Source organism: Piliocolobus tephrosceles, chromosome 21 (assembly GCF_002776525.5).
Source record: "Piliocolobus tephrosceles isolate RC106 chromosome 21, ASM277652v3, whole genome shotgun sequence".
In the NCBI taxonomy this organism is placed as follows: Eukaryota; Metazoa; Chordata; class Mammalia; order Primates; family Cercopithecidae; genus Piliocolobus; species Piliocolobus tephrosceles.
The window spans coordinates 40,698,235-40,716,617 of NC_045454.1; the positions used below are offsets into that span (position 1 = coordinate 40,698,235).

The 18,383-nt window shown below is 43.6% G+C and overlaps 2 protein-coding genes across 5 annotated transcripts in view; both read left to right on the plus strand.

The window, feature by feature from the left end:
* Nucleotides 1–1,175: 1,175 nt before the first annotated feature.
* Nucleotides 1,176–6,765, plus strand: LOC111523861 (zinc finger protein 799). 2 transcript variants are annotated; one of them, XM_023188759.2, is made up of 4 exons: nucleotides 1,176–1,371; nucleotides 3,477–3,603; nucleotides 4,231–4,291; nucleotides 4,688–6,765. In XM_023188759.2, exons 1-4 carry the CDS (start codon nucleotides 1,369–1,371, stop codon nucleotides 6,327–6,329), a joined length of 1,833 nt encoding a protein of 610 aa, XP_023044527.2. In that variant the 5' UTR covers nucleotides 1,176–1,368; the 3' UTR covers nucleotides 6,330–6,765. The 2 variants fall into 2 exon arrangements, with proteins under 2 accessions (XP_023044527.2, XP_023044525.2); XM_023188757.3 differs by lacking the exon at nucleotides 1,176–1,371 and having other exon boundaries at nucleotides 2,873–3,603.
* ZNF442 (zinc finger protein 442) overlaps nucleotides 1,246–18,383 on the plus strand; it is a 32,956-nt gene continuing 15,818 nt past the window's right edge. Inside the window, exons 1-2 of one of the 3 annotated variants that reach the window (XM_023188753.2) lie at nucleotides 1,246–1,371; nucleotides 12,308–12,432. The gene's annotated coding sequence lies outside the window, so the exon portion shown is untranslated. Of the gene's footprint in view, nucleotides 1,372–12,307; nucleotides 12,433–16,509; nucleotides 16,547–18,383 lie in introns of those variants that run through there. The other 2 variants (XM_023188756.2, XM_023188755.2) reach the window with 2 other exon arrangements.

An 18,383-nucleotide genomic window follows, 5' to 3' on the forward strand; every position in this document is an offset into this window, starting at 1 on the left:
AAAAAAAAAAAAAAAAAAAAATTATGTGTTATAAGATAGTATTTGCAAAACCTCATGGTAACCTCAAGTCAAAAAATATACAACAGATACACAAAAAATAAAAAGTAAGAAGTTAAATCATACCACCAGAGAAAGTCACCATCACTAAAAAGAAGACAGGATGGAAGGAAAGAAGGGAGAGAAGATGACAAAACAACCAGAAAACAAATAACAAAATTGGCAGGAGTAAGTTCTCACCAATAATAACACTGAATGTAAATGAACTAAACTATCCAATCAAAAGTCATAGAATGGCTAAATGGATTTAAAAACAAGACCTAATGATCTGTTGCCTACAAGAAACACACTTCACCTATAAAGAAACCCACAGACTGGAAATAAAGGAATGGAAAAACATATTCCATGCCAGCGGAAACCAATAAAGAGCAGGAGTAGCAATGCTTAGACAAAATATATTTCAAGACAAAAACTGTAAGAAAAGTCAAAGAAGGTCACTATGCAATTATAAAGCGGTCCATTCAGCAAGATGATGTAACAATTGTGAACATATATGCACCCAACATTGGAGCACTAAGATATAAAAAAATATATTATTAGATATAAAGAGAGAGGGCCGGGGATGGTGGCTCATGCCCATAATCCCAGCACTTTGGGAGGCTAAGGCAGGTGGATCACCTGAGGCCAGCAGTTCAAGACCAGCCCGGCCAACATCGTGAGGCCCAGTTTCTACTAAAAAATTAAAAAATTAGACGGGCATGGTGGCACGCACCTGTAATCCTAGCTGCTTGGGAGGCTGAGGCAGGAGAATTGCTTGAACCCAGGAGGCAGAGGTTGCTGTGAGCCTCCCACCATTGCACTCCAGCTGGGCGACAGAGCAAGACTCCTTCTAGAGAAAAAAAAAAAGTATAATTGTTTTGTCAGCCGTGTCCAGTAGGAAGAAGCAGGAGGTCCTATTGAGTACAGGCAGAAAATTCCACTGAAGTGCAAATATCCCCCTGGAGGATTCAGATCACAGTGCAGGGATGAAGCCCGCCCTGCCAAGGGCTGTGTCAGGAACTTGTTCATCCAGCTCTACTCAGCTGTGCAAAATCGCTTCTTCGGTCACTCAGTCCACAGGGGGCGGGACCTAACGCTCTAGCCAATCAGGGCCATGGGGCGGGTTCGTGGGAACTGTCAATCAGGCGCGCTTCCCGGAGGAGTGTGTGTGGTTGAAAAAGCCCGCGGCGTCTTCTGCTCTCACCTGTGCTCAGCTTCCGGCTCTGTCGCTGAGAGACGACCTGGAAGTTCTGTGGCAACCTTTGTCGCGCTGGAACCGGCATTGGCAACGGGAGCCGTTGGGAGGACCTGGGCCACCGCGGAAGTCGGGAAATGGTGCGTGTCCGGGGCTGGCGTCCCGAGGCGGGGGAGGGGCTGAGTGGAACCGGCCGTATTCGGCTGTGGCTGGACTGGGCCTCCCCGCGGGCGACGCCGGGATCTGCGGACCCGGGCCCCCCTGGAGTAGCTCGGCCCTCTTAGGCCGCAGAGTGGGGCTGGGCCTGCAGCCGGGACTCCGGGCGTCCTGTCCCCTTCCTGCGCGGCGACTGCGGCCCTCGCGCCCTCTCTGGGCAACTCCGAGGCCGAAGCTCCGCGTCTCCCCAGATTGTGCGGCTGTAACCAACACAGGTTTGCGGCCCGAGTCACTGCACCGAGACGCTGAGGGCTGCAGCAGAAACAGTTAAATAGCCGGAGAGGGGAGGACACCCCCAAATCCGCCTCCCTGAGGGATTTGGGGTCTGGTCAGGGGCGGCTGCGATGTAGGGTCGCTGATTGGTGGGGACGTGACGGGCGAATCCTGGGACAGGAGGTGAAGAAAACGTATTCTTCTGCTGAGTGGGCTCCCTCGTGGGGTCTTCAGCCTGTTTGGCGCCAGCCTTTCCACTGGAATTCAGGATCTGAGATAGAATTCCGGCGACTCTTGAGTAACTCTCAGAGATCTTATCCCCAGAACAGTGGGGAAGCCGGCGGTCGGCGTCTGCTGTGACCTGACTCTCAGGGAGGCGGCCCCGTGAGGCAGCGGGGCTGAGGGCACCTGGTTAATATCTAACTGCAATCTCGCCTCCAGCCGGGTTGGCAGTTCCTGTGAGCCCGGTGAGGAGGCTGCACGGTGACGACGAGTCACCAGGCTGAATCCAGACTCGTGTGTGGGGTTTGTGTGTGGGAGGAGCTGTGTTATCTTTGGTCCTTAGTCCCTTCTTTCTTTCCAAGGGCTACCGTTTCCCCTCTGAGTCTTCCAAAGATGTAGGCAGCAGGGTCTCAAATCCACCACTGTGTTCTCTCATCCTAACTCCTCCTAAGGCTGGCAGCAAATCTTTTGGTTTCCAGCGACTTCCCCAGGCTTACTTTCTCTCCTTAATTCACAGCAACAGTGTGAACTCTTTGGCTCCCAGGCGATATTTCACTAGTTTGTTATCTTGTTTTCAGTTAGCAATGTATATGGCTTTTTCTTGAAAGAATTGTTTTGGGTTCCTGAACACAGTGGGTCATTCCTGTAATTCCAGCACTTTGGGAGACTAAGGCAGAGATATTGTTTGATCCCAGTAGTTCCAGACCAGCCTGGGGAACATGGCAAGACCTTGTCTCTAATATAAATGATAATAATAAAATTAGCTACAGAGTCCCTAGGTGGCATAGAGTATCACATTGTGAGGGAGCTGAGCGTCTAGCTCAGATCTCTTTCTCTTCTCAGAAGGACATGAGATAGCTCATTTATTCATTTACACATTATGGATTAATCTATTCATGAGGTCCAAACCCTCAGGACTAAATCGCCTCTTAAAGCCCCACCTTTTTTTCTTTTATTTTTATTTGTTACTGCCACTTTGGAGATTAACATTCAGTGTGCATTTCAAACCTAGCAGTGACTGATCAGGTGCACTCCTTCTGCTGAGTATGTAACAAAATGCCAAACTCTCAGAAGGAAGATGGGAGTTAAGGAAATACTGTATTTTTTTGCATAAACAATTTAGCCACACTCTACCCCTGTTATTAGTTACGCTTGTGGGGCCCTCCCCTAAATACATTGTCTGGACACCATGAAAGGCCCAACTTTGTGAACAAGCATTTGTAAGGACACGCACTCTCAGCACTACTAATGGTAACTCTCTTTTGCACAATAAGTAGTAGGACTTTATCGTGCCAAGGACTGCAGATCCACTGTGGAAATAGACATTAGGGGTGATCCAGGCTATGGAATTCACTCACTCAGTTCACCAAGTGGCATGTTTCTGTTCGACTGTTAATTTACCAAACATGTTTAACTCTGGCTTCAGAGTTACTGTGTAGGAGAAAGTGAATGTAGACAGAATAAGAGTGGGTTTACCATGTCATTGAATAAAATGGTTGGAAACCACAGCATCATGTGAAATGTATGAAGTGAGTATAGATTCTCAGTACTGTGATTTTCACCCTTCCTCTTCTGTACATGTGGGATGGATCAGGCCTCAGTGGCTTTAGGGGATGTGGCTGTAAACTTCACCGGAGAAGAGTGGGCTTTGCTGGGTCCTTGTCAGAAGAATCTCTACAAAGATGTGATGCAGGAAACCATCAGGAACCTGGATTGTGTAGGTAAGGATGACATCACATTTCCACTTATTTAATTGGAGACATTTATTTCTTGGTCATTCACGCTGTTCAAAGATTTAGAATATGGAAAGGGGACATGGTTTACCCTGGAAAAAAAAACCAGAGTTTAGGGGTGCCAGCTCCTGTAGCAGTTGTACATCTTCGTATAATTTTATGTCCACAACATCTTAGCCTACTGTTGATGGGCAGCATTATCAGTCACATAAGCAATGATTAATACATATATTTTATGTCATATTATTACATCCTATATTCTCACAGTAAAGTTATCTAGAAACAAAATGTTAAAAAGATAATCATAAGGAAGAGAAACGTATTTACTGTTCATTAAGTAGAAGTGCATCATCAGAAAGGTTTTCATACTCATTGTCTTCACATTGGGTAGGCTGAGTAAGAGGAGGGGCTAGTCTTATGTCTTGGGTAGCAGAGACTGAAGAACATTCATATATATGTATATACAAATGGACTTGTGCAGTTCAAACCTCTGTTTTTCAAGAGTCAGCTGTACTTCAGTGAATGCATTTTGTACGAGTGCAGTGTACATCAGAATCTTACTGTGTCTATAATTTTGTACAAATTTATAATGATTTTTCTGGGTCTACCTTTTAGGAATGAAATGGAAAGATCAGAACATTGAAGATCAATACAAATATTCCCGGAAAAATCTAAGGTAATTTACACATAAGAAAAAGATATGTCCCTGGAGCTGTTTTGAGAATGACATGAAATTTTAAAAACAAGCAAAGAAAATGAACAAGCTTAGCTTAAATTTATTTATTCTTAGAAAATGTTCTCCAAAAACACATACTTAAATGTTCCATAGCTGTTCAGTGTTTGTAAAATAGTTCCCATGGCAACAATATTATGTATCCACATATGAATACCATTGTCTTGAGAACACCTGTGGTCCAGTTATGTTGCACAACATTCCATCCATTCACGTTCAAGCAGGACACGAAGCCTACACTTTGCATGATAGTGTTAAAAATGTACATCTAATACCTATTAATACCCATAAATGATTTATAAACAGACCTTTAGTGATATATTTCCCATTTTTTTACAGATGTCGTATGTTACAGAGATTTGGTGAAAATAAAGATGGAAGTAAATGGGGAGAAACGTCTAGCCAGATTCAAGATAGTATTGTGACGAAGAACACTCTTACTGGAGTAGGTCCATGTGAAAGCAATATGAGTGGAGAAATTGTCCTGGGTCATTCATCCCTTAATTGTTACATCAGAGTTGGTGCTGGGCACAAACCACATGAGTGTCATGAATGTGGAGAGAAGCCAGATACGCATAAACAATGTGGGAAAGCCTTCAGTTACCACAACTCATTTCAAACACCTGAAGGGCTTCACACTGGAAAGAAACCATATGATTGTAAAGAATGTGGGAAGTCCTTCAGTTCTTTGGGAAACCTTCAAAGGCACATGGCAGCGCAGCGTGGAGATGGACCTTATAAATGTAAGTTGTGTGGTAAAGCCTTTTTTTGGCCCAGTTTATTACATATGCATGAAAGAACGCACACTGGAGAGAAACCATATGAATGTAAGCACTGTTCTAAAGCCTTTTCTTTTTACAGTTCCTATCTAAGACATGAAAGAACACACACTGGGGAGAAACCGTATGAATGTAAGCAGTGTTCTAAAGCCTTCCCTGATTACAGTTCTTGTCTAAGACATGAAAGAACTCACACTGGAGAGAAACCCTATACATGTAAACAATGTGGGAAAGCCTTCAGTGCTTCCACTTCCCTTCGAAGGCATGAAACCACTCACACTGAAGAGAAACCCTATGCATGTCAGCGATGTGGGAAAGCATTTCATCATCTGGGAAGCTTTCAAAGACACATGGTAACGCACACGAGAGATGGACCTCATAAATGTAAGATATGTGGAAAAGGCTTTGATTGTCCTAGTTCACTGCAGAGTCATGAAAGAACTCACACTGGAGAGAAACTGTATGAATGCAAGCAGTGTGGGAAAGCGTTATCTCATAGCTCAAGCTTTCGAAGACACATGACAATGCACACTGGAGATGGACCTCACAAATGCAAGATATGTGGGAAAGCCTTTGTTTATCCCAGTGTATTTCAAAGACATGAAGGGACTCACACTGCAGAGAAACCCTATAAATGTAAACAATGTGGCAAAGCCTACCGTATTTCCAGTTCCCTTCAAAGACATGAAACAACTCATACTGGAGAGAAACCCTATAAATGTAAATGTGGGAAAGACTTTGTTGATTTCTATTCCTTTCAAAATCACAAAACAACTCACGCTGGAGAGAAGCCATATGAGTGTAAAGAATGTGGGAAGGCATTCAGTTGTTTCCAATACCTTTCTCAACATAAAAAGACTCACACAGGAGAGAAACCTTATGAGTGTAAAACATGTAGGAAAGCCTTCAGTCATTTTGGTAACTTAAAAGTACATGAAAGAATTCACTCTGGAGAGAAGCCCTATGAATGTAAGGAATGTGGGAAAGCATTCTCTTGGCTCACTTGCTTTCTACGACATGAAAGAATTCACATGAGAGAGAAATCCTATGAATGTCAACAATGTGGTAAAGCCTTCACTCATTCCCGTTTCCTTCAAGGACATGAAAAAACTCACACTGGAGAGAACCCGTATGAATGTAAGGAATGTGGGAAAGCATTTGCTTCTCTCAATTCCTTGCATAGACATAAAAAGACTCACTAGCATTCTCTCTAAATGTATGGAATGTAGGAAAGCATTTATTAATTTTATGTCATTTCAGAAACTTGTAAGAAACACATTGGAGATAAACCCTGTGAATGTAAGCACTTGGTAAAGCCTTAAGTACTTTCAGTTTCTTTCCAATACAGTCATCCCTTGATACACGCTGGGTATTGGTTCCAGCACTCCGTGAGCCATGTCAACTCCCTTTTATAAAATGACATATTTGTATGTAACCTACCCACATCCTCTTGTATGCTCTCAATTATGTCTAGATTACTTAAAATACCTCATGCATTGTAAAAGCTGTGCAAATAGTTGTATTGTTCAGGGAATCATAAGGAAAAGAGTCTGTTTTCAGTATAGATGCAGTAATTGTGAGCCTGTCAACATAGTATATGTCAGCCAGAACATTAAAGTTTCTTTGTTTCAACCCTCACATATTGCTTTTGTTTAATCTGTTAACACTCACCAAAACCCTGGGTCTTCTCTCTTGATAACCCAAGTATAGTGATTATAACAATGATGATTATTCTGTGGCACCTAATGTTTTGATGTGCTGAGATGACTAGATGTATGGCATTGTGGGTAAGTAGTGAGACATCAGGTTAACTTGAATCTTGACAGGCCATCAGGACTATCATTTACGTTGGAAGAACCAACTATGATTATAGATGTGGACTCATTTGAAGAGGCTATGTAATACTAATGTTAGGATCTGTTTGGCTTGAGGGCTGAAGATATGTAACCATTGAATGTTCCGTCTTCTTTGCAGATTCTTAGTTATAGGAAGCTAGTTCTTCTTTTCCTTTGCTTTATATATATAAAAAAAAAAACCTTACAGTGTTTATAGGCATGTTATTTCTCGGGTGGAGTGAAAGCTTTGTTCCATTGTAGGATCTTTGAGGATCATACCTCTTTTTCACCTTTGCCTACTGAAAAACTGTGGCAAACTTTTCAAGTGTCCAAATCAGTGGCTCTGTGTTTTCTAAAGTTTCTAGATCATCATCATCTGTAGTGGATTTCAGCAGACTTTGTAGTTCCTAGTTGGTAAGAGTTTCTCTTTGCTCTTCTGTGTGTTCCTTAATGTCATCCTCAGTCATTTCAGACAGCGTTCCCCACCAACTTTTTTTTGCAACATTTTGCGTATTCTTAATGACTACATTAATAGTGGGGAAGCCCCTGAAATCACTGACTCTCTTACCCCATGATGGCTTATAACATGCATTGACTGTCCTGGGCTTTAGGGCATCTATAGCCTTTCCAGTAAGCACAATTGTATCTGTAATTGTGAAGCTCTTCAATAAAACCACTGTGGTACATTCAAGGTTAGCATCAAGACTCCATGAATTCACCCAAGGTCAGGTGGATGTAAGTCACTTTAACGCACTTGATGATGCCTTGATCTACTGATGCAGCAGTGATGTAGTTTTAGGAGGCAGAAATATCATTTGCATGATCTTTCAGGCAAAACAAAGAGATTGGAGAGATGGCCCAGAGTGTTGTCAATTCTGAAGAAGACCTTGAGTGGCAGTCCCTTCTCTTTTGAGGTATTCCATCACATCAGGAGTGAAGCACTGGTAGAAGAAAGCCTTCTTATGTTCTTGCCAGGACACAGGCCAGGAAGTTTTGCTTTTGTCCTAAAGAACCTGGTGATTGCTCAGTAGACGAAGCCTCACTTGTTCTCGTGAACTTATGCATGGCCTGACAGCACCAGAATAAGGTGATCTTTCCAGGCCTCGAACCCCAGTACCTACACTGATGGAGGAAGGTACCATTGGGCATCTTCTAGGACATGCCTGATTCATGACAATACAAGATTTACTCTGGAAGGTAGTCTTTCTTTTTTCGGTTTTATGAGCTCTCCTAGGAATGCTGTTGTTTCCCTGGCATCAGCCAATGCCAATTCTCCTGTGGTCTTCAAGTTCTTGGGCTGCAGTGTGTTGCATAGTTAGCCTAGCCAGAACTTACTGGCTTTAGACTCCTTCCTCTTGCTCTCCTCAGCCCCCTCATAGTGATGCTCATAGAGACTGAGTGTTTTTTCTTTTCGTTTTTTGTTTTGTTTTGAGATGGAGTCTCACTCTGTCGCCCAGGCTGGAGTGCAGTGACGCAATCTCCACTTACTGCAAGTTCAGTCGCCTCCTGGGTTCACGCCATTCTCCTGCCTCCGCCTCCCGAGTAGCTGGGAGTACTACAGGCGTCTGCCACCACACCTAGTTAATTTTTTTGTATTTTTAATAGAGATGGGGTTTCACTCTGTTAGCCAGGATGGTCTCAATCTCCTGACCTGGTGATCTGTCTGCCTCGGCCTCCCAAAATGTTGGGATTATAGGCGTGAGCCTCCGCGCTCGGCCTTTTTTTTTTTTGAGACGGAGTGTTGCTCTGTCGCCCAGGCTGGAGTACAGTGGCGTGATCTTGGCTCACTGCAACCCCCGCCTCCTGGGTTCAAGTGATTCTCCTGCCTCAGCCTTCTGAGTAGCTGGGATTACAGGTGCGCGCCACCACGCCCAGCTAATTTTTGTATTTTGAGTAGAGACTGGGTTTTACCATGTTGGTCAGGCTGGTCTCGAACTCCTGACCTTGTGATCCACCCGCCTTGGCCTCCCAAAGTGCTGGGATTACATGCGTGAGCCACTGCACTTGACCTGGCTAAGTGTTTTTTCAAGTATGATGTTACCATCAGCAGGGATGTGGTTCTGTGATGTGTCCTCTAGTCACACACTTAATGCTTTCTTAGTCTTTATCCTTAGTTTATCATGAACCAGAGCCTCCCAAAGTGCTGGGATTACAGGCGTGAGCCACCGCTCCTGGCCTGTATTTTCTTATTGAGAGATAGCACTTTTTGTTCCCTGGTAGCCTTTAGGGATAGGTTTGACCACCTGATTCCTTCTTAGGAGCCATTTTTGAACTTTTAAAAATTTTTTTATATATGGCATCTCAAGGGTCTCTGAATGAACGAAACAGTCTCCAAAAGCCAGAACAGTGGCCAGATGTGGTGGCTCACACCTGTAATCCCAGCACTTTGGGAGGCTGAGGCAGGCGGATTGCGAGGTCAGGAGTTTGAGACTAATCTGACCAACATGGTGAAATCCCATCTCTACTAAAAATACAAAAATTAGCTGGGTGTGGTGGCGCGCACCTGTAATCCCAGCTACTCAGGAGGCTGAGGCAGGGGAATCACTTGAACCTGAGAGGTGGAGGTTGCAGTGAGCTGAGATCATGCCAGTGCACTCCAGCCTGGGCAAAGAGCAAGACTGTCTCAAAAAAAAAAGCCAGAACAAAGTTGGCGAACTCACACTTCCTGATTTCAAAACTTATTACAAATCCATACTAATAAAAACAGTTTAGTACTAGCATAATAACACAGAAATAGGCAATGCAACAATTAGAGATGATTGACTTGTAATTCTGTTCTTGGGCTGCAAATTCAAGAAATGGATGGAAAGGGATCATGACCTGCACAAGAGATAATTTTCTGATTTTATTTTATTTTATTATTATTTTTTTTGAGACGGAGTCTTGCTGTGTCACCCAGGCTGGAGTGCAGTGGCTGGATCTTGCTCACTGCAAGCTCCGCCTCCCGAGTTTACGCCGTTCTCCAGCCTCAGCCTCCCGAGTAACTGGGACTACAGGCACCCACCACCTCGCCTGGCTAGTTTTTTGTATTTTTTAGTAGAGACGGGGTTTCACTGGGTTAGCCAGGATGGTCTCGATCTCCTGACCTCGTGATCCGCCCGGCCAATTTTCTGATTTTAAAAGCAGAGTCAATGTTGAAAAAGAGATATGTGGCTGGGCGCGGTGGCTCATGCCTGTAATCCCAGCACTCTGGGAGGCCAAGGTGGGCGGATCACGAGGTCAGGAGTTCGAGACCAGCCTGGCCAACATGGTGAAACCCCATCTCTACTAAAGATTCAAAAATTAGCCAGGCACGGTGGCAGGTGTCTGTAATCCCAGCTACTCGGGAGTCTGAGGCAGGAGAATCACTTGAACGCGGAGGCAGAGGTTGCAGTGAGCCGAGATCACACTATTGCACTCCAGCCTGGGTGACAAGAGCAAGACTTTGTCTCAAAAAAAAAAAAAAGAAAGAAACCTTGGGGCCATTGGGGCCATAATGTTATGGAATGGATGTAGAGTCAATGTTTAATTAAGGAAGGACCGTAAATTCTGATTTCACATAGTATGTCTTTGCAGTGTACGGGATGATCTATTTTTTGTTATACTTGTTTTGGGTTTTTGTAGTGATTATTCAAGTGTTTATCATGTAAATGATAATATCACAATCAGGGACAGTTTTCCAGTGATTTATGGATAAATTCCATATTCATCCACCTGGTGCAGTGGCTCACGCCTGTAATCCCAGCACTTTGTAGGCCAAGGTGGGTGGATCACCTGAGGTCATGAGTTCGAGACCAGCCTGACCAACATGGTAAAACCCCGCCTCTACTAAAAATATAAAAATTGGCTGGGCATGGTGGCACATGCCTGTAATCCCAGCTACTTGGGAGGCTGAGGCAGGAGAATTGCTTGAACCCGGGAGGCAGAGGTTGTGGTGAGCTGAGATTGCACCACTGCGCTCCAGCCTGGGCAACAAGAGTGAAACTCCATCTCAAAAAGAAACAAACAAAAACAAAAACAAAAAAACTTATTTATCCTGTATAGCTTTGGTATATTTTTGCCTTTCTGGGGTGTTTCATTTCATGTGTAATAACTTTTAGGGTTGCACATCCAATAGTACTTTCTTATAATTATTGCTTTCCTATTAGTAGTCATTTAGTTAGCTCAGGTTTTTATAGTGTTATTTGTAAATATAAAACATGCGTTACATTTTTACGTGTTCTAGGCCCAAGAATTCACCAACTAGTTATTATTTTACACAGTTGCTTTGTAAATCCGTAAGAAGAAAGGTGAGGAAATACACATTTAGTCTGGATTTTATATTCGTATAATGATCTTTAATGGTGTTCTCTGTCTTTTCTTGTGGATTTTGCCATCATTTGGTTTCAGACATAAGGACTTTCTTTCATCTTGTAGGTCTGGTGTGATAGGAACAAATTGTTTCAATATGTATGTTTTTATTCTTGAAAAAGTATTTGTTTTGTCTTTCATTTTAAACCTGAGCTTTGCTTGATGTAGGATTCGTGGTTATGTTTCAGAGCACAGCATGATAAGAAACTGTTGTGTGACAGGCTGAAAGGAGGATCATAAGCTAACAAAAGCAAGCATAGCCAGGCACAGTGGCTCCTGCCTGTAATCCCAGCACCTTGGAAGGCCAGAGCAAGATGAAGACTTGAGCCCAGGAATTCAAGACCAGCCTGGGCAACATAGTGACACCCTGTCTCTACCAAAAATTTTAAAATTAACTAGGCATGGTGTTTTTAACCTGTAATCCCAACTACCCAGGTGGCTGAGGCAAGAGGATTACTTGAGCCCAGGAGGTTGAGGCTATAGTGAGCCATGATTGCACCACTTTACTCTAACCTGGGCAACAGAGTGAGACCCTATCTCAAAAAATAAATAAATAAGTAAATAAGTACTATTTAATTCCTCTCACCATTACAGTTATCTGTATAACTCATTGTCAAAAATCAATGAACAATATAGAAACTAGGATGGAAAAAAAATTATTGTGATTAGAGAGGATAGCCATATTTGGTTGGGAGACTAAAGACAAAACATTTAAAAGTATTAGAAAACTGTTAAAACTTGGGAAGGAGTGAATTTCCTACTTATGGAGTAAACATGTACTACATTTACAATAACATGTATGCTATTGAAATAAAATCACATTTCTTGCAAAAATATATACATTTCTGAGGAATAGGGCTAATGTCTTTTTTTCTTTTTTTTTTTGAAGGTTTTTAAAATATGTTTATTTTGTATACAAAGAACTATCCTGGTTTTTCATTGGGTAGATGCCTTGGATAATCCTTTGAAGGAAGGTCATTTAGTCCAACTTAATGAAGCCTATATCCTTTGTGTAGTTACAGAAACACTGGCGGCACATATTGAGACCGTATTTCCAGATCAGACCATGCTGGTTTGAACAGATGCGACAAGAGTGAGAACCGCTGGCTCCAGTACAGCTGGTGACCCATCTTGCTCTCAGGTAAAAGCCTTTCTTTTATTTTTAAAGACAGAGTCTTCCTCTGTCGCCCAGGCTGGAGGGTAATTGGGGCATCACGGATCTCTGCAACCTCCGCCTCCCGGGCTCAAAGCGATCCAAGCGATTCTCCCACTTCAGCCTCCCAAGTAGCTGGAACTATAGATGTGCACCACCACGCCTGGCTAATTTTTGTTTTTTTTGGTAAAGACGGTTTTGCCATGTTACCAAGGCCGCTCTCCAACTCCTTAACTCAAGCAATCCACCCACCGTGGCCTCCCAAAGTGCTCGGATTACAGGCGTGAGACACTGCGTCCAGCCTAGGGCTAATTTCATGTGCAGCATCTATGTTTCCTGATGAAATGATGTAAGGGTTAATTGATGTGTCACCTCCATGGATATATATATTAATACAACTTTGGTAGATTGACGATTCCTTGTCAGAACTCACACTGGCTAGATATGCTATAAATGTAATTTAGAAAACTCAGATCCGGCCTGGCGTGGTGGCTGACATCTACTGTAATCCCAGCACTTTGGGGGGCCAAGGTGGGCAGATGACGAGGTCAGGAGATCAAGACCATCCTGGCTAACATGGTGAAACCCTGTCTCTACTAAAAATACAAAAATTAGCTGGGCATGGTGGTGGGCGCCTATAGTCTCAGCTACTCAGGAGGCTGAGGCAGGAGAATTGCCTGAACCCCAGAGGCAGAGGTTGCAGTGAGTCGAGATCGCACCACTGCACTCTAGCCTGGGCGACAGAGCAAGGCTCCGTCTCGAAAAAAAAATAAAGAAAACTGAGATCCAAATTCACTCATGCAAAATGTGCCAGAAAATTTGGAACATCAAGGAATTGTCATAAAATGTATAACTCTATTGTCTTTATCAGTGCCTCTGGCTTAAAGTGGATCTGGACTATGGATTCCTATATCTTACTTTCAGAAAAAATCACATTGAGGTGAGAGAATTCTGTAAATAAGTTCTCTTGACACATAAATTCACGAGTTGAATAGGTAGTATTTTTTGATGAAATCAGTTAATAAAAATTTGCCTTTTATTTTAAGTTCCTCTGGATGATTGCATTGATTGAAGTATATTTCATTTTTCTCTGTTTTTTTCCTTTCTTCTTTTTTTTTTTTTGAGAAGGAGTCTTCCTCTTGTCACCTAGGCTGGGGTGCAATGGCACTATCTGGGCTCACTGCAACCTCCACCTCCCAGGTTCAAGCGATTCTCCTGCCTCAACCTCCCAAGTAGCTGGGATTACAGGTGCCACCACCATGCCTGGCTAATTTTTTTGTATTTTTAGTAGAGATGGGGTTTCACCATGTTGGCCAGGCTGGTCTCGAACTCCTGACCTCAGGTGATCTGCCCACCTTGGCCTCCCAAAGTGCTGGGATTACAGGCATGAACCACTGCCCCCGGCCTCCGCATGTATGTCTTCTTTGGAAAAATGTCTATTCATGTCTTTTGACCACTTTTTAACGGTGCTGTTTGTTTTTCTCTTGTAATTTTCTTTGTTTCTTATAGATGGTAGATATTAGACCTTTGTCTGATGTATAGTTTGCAGATGTTTTCTCCCATTTTGTAGGTTGTCTGTTTACTCTGTTGATAGTTTCTTTTGCTGTGCAGAAACTCTTAAATTTAATTAGATCCCACTTGTCAATTTTTTCTTTTGTTACAATTGCTTTTGCTGTCTTTGCCATGAAATCTTTGTCTGTTCCTATGTACAAGATGGTATTGCCTAGGTCTTCTTCCAGGGTGTTTATAGTTTGAGGTTTTACATTTAAGTCTTTATCCATCCTGAGTTGATTTTTGTATATGGTGTAAAGAAGGGGTCCAGCTTCAGTCTTCTGCCTATGGCTAGCCAGTTAACCCAGAACCATTTATTGAATAGGGACTCTTTTCCCCATTGCTTGTTTTTGTCAGCTTTGTCGAAGATCAGGTGGTCATAGGTGTGTGACCTTATTTTTGGACTCTCTATTCTATTCTGAATTTTTTTCCTCATGGTTATATGAGTGTTTATTTTTGTCTGAAAGCTTTTGTAAGAATTTAAATCAACACAGTAATGAACTAAATGCTGCAATTTGTAAAAATATGCAAAATCTGTACATAAACCCCTGACATCACCTTTGACCCACTGCACCCTCTTTTCACAACTATCTAGGGAAAAGTAAGTATATAATATTATTCCAAAGGCAGTTAATGTGAAAGGCTGATGAAGCATGTGACAGAAAGATAGTTGATCCTCCAGAGAGAGAACAGAGTCTTGTGATAATAGATTGTGACTGTGCGTGCATGCATGTGTCTGTAATTTTTAAAGGCATGAATATCATTTATTCATTAGTTATAATCAGACATCATTTTTTTTCTTGTTTTTCAAACATGGCCATTTGTCTTGTCAGGAAACACTATAGTTTTCTTTTTTTTTTGAGACGGAGTCTTGCTCTGTCACCCAGGCTGGAGTGCAGTGGCCAGATCTCAGCTCACTGCAAGCTCTGCCTTCCAGGTTCACGCCATTCTCCTGCCTCAGCCTCCCGAGTAGCTGGGACTACAGGTGCCCACCACCTTGCCTGGCTAGTTTTTTGTATTTTTTTAGTAGAGACGGGGTTTCACCGTGTTAGCCAGGATGGTCTCGATCTCCTGACCTCGTGATCCACCCGTCTCGGCCTCCCAAAGTGCTGGGATTACAGGCCTGAGCCACCACACCCGGCCAACACTACAGTTTTCACAAGTTGATTCAAGATTTTGTTTGATTGAATTACACTTGATGTTTGGCTCCTTTCTTTTTAGCCATGGGTTCCCGGTTCCAGTTCATGATGCTTTTATGTCTGGTACTTTTGTTACTGGGCCAGTCCTGGAAAAATAGCTGAGAAAGCAAAACAGCTGAAATGGATAATTATTTTCTTTTTCTTCTCTTTTTTTTGAGACAGAGTCTTGCTCTGTTGCCTAGGCTGGAGTGCAATGTTGCGATCTCAGCTCACTGCAACCTCCGCCTTCTGGGTTCAAGCGATTCTCCTGCCTCAGCCTCCCAAGTAGCTAGGATTACAGGTGCCCGCCACCATACCCAGATAATTTTTGTATTTTTAGTACAGACAGGGTCTCATCATGTTGGCCAGGCTGATCTTGAACTCCTGACCTCATGATTCACCCGCCTCGGCCTCCCAAAGTGCTGGGATTACAGGCGTGAGCCACCGTGCCTGGCCGCTAATTATTTTCTCAAGCAGTAGATAAAATTTTTTTTTTCCCTAGACTGTTTATCTTTAGGTATGCTAGCTTACTCGGACTCCAGATGGCCTAGGAGCTTCAGGACCCTTTGCCAATTATCAGAGTTAGATAAGGCCTGCTCAAAACCAGAGCAAACCAGAACCAGTTGCCTTTAGATCAGGGATCCCCAACCCCTGGGCCATGGACCGGTACCAGACCGTGGCCTGTTAGGAGCTAGGCCACACAGCAGAAGGTGAGCAGCGGGTGAGTGAGCAAAGCTTTACCTGTATTTGACAGCCACTTCCCATCACTCACATTACTACCTGAGCTCTGCCTTCTGTCAGATCAAAGGCAGCGTTAGATTATCATAGGAGCATGAACCCTATTGTGAGCTGCGCACACAACGGATCTAGGTTGCATGCACCTTATGAGAATCTGGAAGATCTGTTACTGTCTCCCATCACCCCAGATGGGACCATCTAGTTGCAGGAAAACAAGCTCAGGGCTCCCACTGACTCTACATTATGGCGAGTTGTACAATTACATCATTATATATTACAATGTAATAATAATATTTAAGTGCACAATAAATGTAATGTACTTGAATCACCCCAAAACCATCCCCACTCCAGTACATGGAGAAATTATCTTCTAAGAAACTAGTCCCTGTGCCGAAAAGGTTGGGAACTGCTGGTTTAGATCATTGACACCTTATTGTAAGATGAAATCCTCACCCATAGAAGAAAGTCACGGCAGCTTTTTCGTTGTTGTTTTTTGTTTTTTGTGTTTTTTTAGATGGAATCTAGCTTTGTCGCCAGGCTGGAGTGCAGTGACATGATCTCAGCTCACTGCAACCTCTGCCTCCTGGGTTCAAGTGATTCTCCTGCCTCAGCCTCCTGAGTAGCTGGGATTACAGGTATGTGCCACCATGTCCAGCTAATTTTTTTTTTTTTTTAACAGAGACGGGGTTTCAATATGTTACCCAGGATGGTCTCGATCTCCTGACCTCGTGATCTGCCTACCTTGGCCTCCCAAAGTGCTGGGATTACAGGCGTGAGCCACCGCACCCGGTCCGTTGTTTTGTTTTGAGATGGAGTTTCGCTCTTGCTGCCCAGGCTGGAGTGCAGTGGTGCTATCTCAGCTCACTGCAACCTCCACCTCCCAGGTTTGAGCAATTCTCCTGCCTCAGCCTCCTGAGTAGCTGGGATAAAGGCATGTGCCACCATGCCTGGCTAATTTCGTATTTTTAGTAGAGACGGGGTTTCTCCATGTTGGTCAGGCTGGTCTCGAACTCCCGACCTCAGGTGATCCGCCCGCCTCGGCCTCCCAAAGTGCTGGGATTACAGGCGTGAACCACCACACCCGGCCAGCCTTTGGAACATGTGTGGTATAAAGAGACATGTTTATGATTTGTGCCTGCACATCTGAAGTTCCTTTCTGCCCATATTACAAATGTCCCCATCCCATATCTAGCTGCTTAAAATTCCCCAGCTTCCCACAGCTCTAGGAGGAGCAAGTGTCTTCGGAGCAAGAGCTGACTCTGACCCCTTCTTCTCTGGCCAGAAAATAAGTCCTGTTTTGCCTTTTTTTTGTTCCATTAGATATTCTTTCTTTGTGACTCATACAAACTAGAGAAAGAACTCAGTTTACCAGGTACACTTGTATTTCATACAAATATGGGAAATCTTTATATTTTCAAAGTCTAATGCCTTGGCTTTTGATTGGAGCATTTAATTCATTAATATTTAAAGTCTTGAAGGAGAGAGCATTTCCACACTGCACAGAGGACAGAGAAGGGCAAGTTGAGCTCCTTCATCCCTAAATCCTTCAGTGCCCCTGCCCCATCACCAGGTGCTGATCCCACTTGTAACTGGCAAAAGGGTCTGGCTGCTTGCCGCTTGTGGAAAGAAGTCAAAATAATAAGGAGTTGTGATAGGAGGGAGCGAGATTTCTTTATTATCTGTCCTAGCAGGGGAAGAACAGAAAGCAATTCCACTGTTCAATTTGTGGAGGGAACGCAGGGGTTTTTAAAGAAAGTTTGGGATGCAGAAGAGGCAAGGGGGGCTAGAGGTACCAGGTGGCGTGACTTGCTCTGGTTGCCCCCCTTGAATTATTGTCCCATTTGGTGAAGAGACTACTTCAAATTAGTCGTAGTCAGTCTTGTAGTCACTTTTCAGCTGGGTGTGGTTTCAGTCTTTGAAGCATTCTTTTGTTGGAGAGAGAATTCCAGAGGTGCCTGGTCCCTATCAGGATCCAACCCTTAAAGCTTCTAAGGAAATATATGACCAAATAAGAGAGCATGGTGTGTGCTTAATAAGTATTTAAGTAAATAAATGTGCATAGGCCAGGCGTGGTGGCTCATGCCTGTAATCCTAACATTTTGGGAGGCCGAGGAGGGCGGATTGCCTGAGCTCAGGAGTTCTGGACCAGCCTGGGCAACACGGTGAAACCCTGTCTCTGCTAAAATACAAAAAATATAGCCGGGCGTGGCGGCATGCGCCTGTAGTCCCAGCTACTTGGGAGGCTGAGGCAGAAGTGTTTGAACCCAGGAGGCAGAGATTGCAGTGAGCCGAGATCGTGCCACTGCACTCTGTCCTGGGTGACAGAGTGAGACTCCGTCTCCAAAAAAATAAAATAAAAATCAATGTGCATAAGGCATGGCAGTAGAGTATGGGAAAGGAAAGAGAGTGGAGGTTCACAGCACATTCTGAAGCTGTATTTTAAGATGAGAGGTAACATCTATCCGGTTTATC

Bases quoted from the DNA above. Each gene is read 5' to 3' on its own strand.
- LOC111523861 (XM_023188757.3), top strand. From the start codon at position 3,468: ATGGATCAGGCCTCAGTGGCTTTAGGGGATGTGGCTGTAAACTTCACC. The intron at 3,604-4,230 runs GTAAGGATGACA...TCTACCTTTTAG, and splicing joins CAGGAACCTGGATTGTGTAG to GAATGAAATGGAAAGATCAG. The intron at 4,292-4,687 runs GTAATTTACACA...ATTTTTTTACAG, and splicing joins TATTCCCGGAAAAATCTAAG to ATGTCGTATGTTACAGAGAT.